The sequence below is a fragment of the Pterocles gutturalis genome, unplaced genomic scaffold (genome assembly GCF_000699245.1).
Source record: "Pterocles gutturalis isolate BGI_N339 unplaced genomic scaffold, ASM69924v1 scaffold15012, whole genome shotgun sequence".
NCBI lineage: Eukaryota > Metazoa > Chordata > Aves > Pterocliformes > Pteroclidae > Pterocles > Pterocles gutturalis.
In genome coordinates this window covers 1-1,690 of record NW_010115606.1, presented here as the reverse complement: position 1 = coordinate 1,690, position 1,690 = coordinate 1, and the positions used below count along the sequence as shown (strand labels likewise).

The 1,690-nt window shown below is 63.3% G+C and overlaps 1 protein-coding gene across 1 annotated transcript; it reads right to left on the bottom strand.

The window, feature by feature from the left end:
- Nucleotides 1-67: 67 nt before the first annotated feature.
- Nucleotides 68-1,598, bottom strand: LOC104463063 (cadherin EGF LAG seven-pass G-type receptor 2-like; the record flags this gene model as incomplete). Its single annotated transcript, XM_010075246.1, has 2 exons — nt 68-1,080; nt 1,134-1,598. Coding segments are annotated over 2 exons (1,478 nt in total), but the record flags the coding sequence as incomplete, so codon positions are not given.
- Between the last annotated feature and the right edge of the window lie 92 nt (nt 1,599-1,690).

The window sequence follows — 1,690 nt, the reverse complement described above, 5'->3', positions numbered from 1 at the left end:
AGCGGTTGGTGATGTAGTTGTTGAAGAGGATCTCAAAGTTCTTCAGCTGGGGGCTGTTGTCATTGACGTCGCGCAGGCGGACGTGGACAGTGGCCCGGCTGACCAGGGGCGCCGAGGTGGCCTGGACCACCATGACGTACTCGGCTTTGGTCTCGTAGTCCAGGTCAGTCAAGGCGGTGAGCTCGCCGGAGAAGATGTCCAACTGGAAGACCTCGGGGATGTTGCCCTCCACGATCTGGTACATGATCTGGGCGTTGGTGCCCTCGTCGGGGTCGCTGGCCGTGATGCGGGCCACCACTAGCCCGATGGGGCTGTTCTCCTCCACGAAGATGTCAAACTCGTCCCGCTCGAAGACGGGCGGGTTGTCATTGACGTCCAACACCATCACTTGGATCTCCACCAGCGTCCGCTTGGCCGGGACGCCCTTGTCCACCGCCAACGCCCGCAGGGTGTAGACTGGGACGTTCTCCCGGTCCAGGCGGCGCAACGTGCGGACGATGCCTGAGGTGGACTCGATGATGAAGTCGCCGTCGCCGTCGTCACCGCCTTGGAAGGTGTAGAAGACCCTCCCGTTGAGCCCCGAGTCGCGGTCAGTGGCCGAGACCTGGAGGACGCTAGTGAAGGCGGGGACGTCCTCGTAGACGGAGCCCTGGTAGGAGTCACGGAGGAACTGGGGCGCGTTGTCGTTGACGTCACTCACCAGGATCTCCAGGTAGGTGGTGTCAGATTTTTGCGGGATGCCGTTATCCCGTGCCGTGATGGCCAAGGTGTAGGACACCTGGTCCTCATAGTCCAGCTCCATCTGGGTGGTGACGGCGCCCGTCTCGGCGGCGATGCGGAACTGGGGGATGCTGTCCTCCATCAGGTAGGTGATGCGGGCGTTCTCCCCCGTGTCCTCATCCGTGGCGCTGATCACCACCACCGTGGTGCCCACTGGCCGGTCCTCGTTGATGTTGACAGTGTAGTGGGAGCTCTGGAAGACGGGGCGGTGGGTGTTGGCGTCGGTGACGTTGATGACCAGCTGGGCCGTGTCCTGGCGTGTGCCGTCGGAGGCGGCGATGGTGAGGACGAGAGGCGCTCCTGTCCCCCCCCCCCACGCTGGCTGGTGATGGAGAAGCGGTTGCGGGTGTTGCCGTTGGAGATCTGGTAGGTGATGACGCTGTTGGCATCACGGTCGATGGCCGAGACGGTGAGGACACTGGTGCCCACCGCCGCGTCCTCGTTCAGCCGCGTGCCATACTCCCGTTGCGTGAACTCAGGGCTGTTGTCGTTGACGTCCAGGATGGTGACGCTGACACTGGCCGAGGACGCCATGGGGGGGTTCCCCTGGTCCTGCGCCTCCACCCCAAAGCTGTAGAAGTCCATCGCCTCCCGGTCCAGCTCGGAGGCCACCACGATCCAGCCTGTGCTGTTGTTGATGGTGAAGGGGAAGCCGGCGCCAGTCTCCAGGAGGGTGTAGACCAACCGCCCGTTGTCACCCGAATCGGCGTCGATGGCTTGGATGTGAATGACAGAGTAACCCACCGGCACGTTCTCCAGCACAGTGGCCTGGAAGGGGGTGCTGACGAAGATGGGGGCGTTATCGTTGACGTCCAACACTTGGATTGTGACCAAACCGTTGATGTTGGACAGCGGTGGGCGGCCGCCGTCTTGCGCCCGGATCCGCAGCGTGAACTCCTTGGTGACCTCG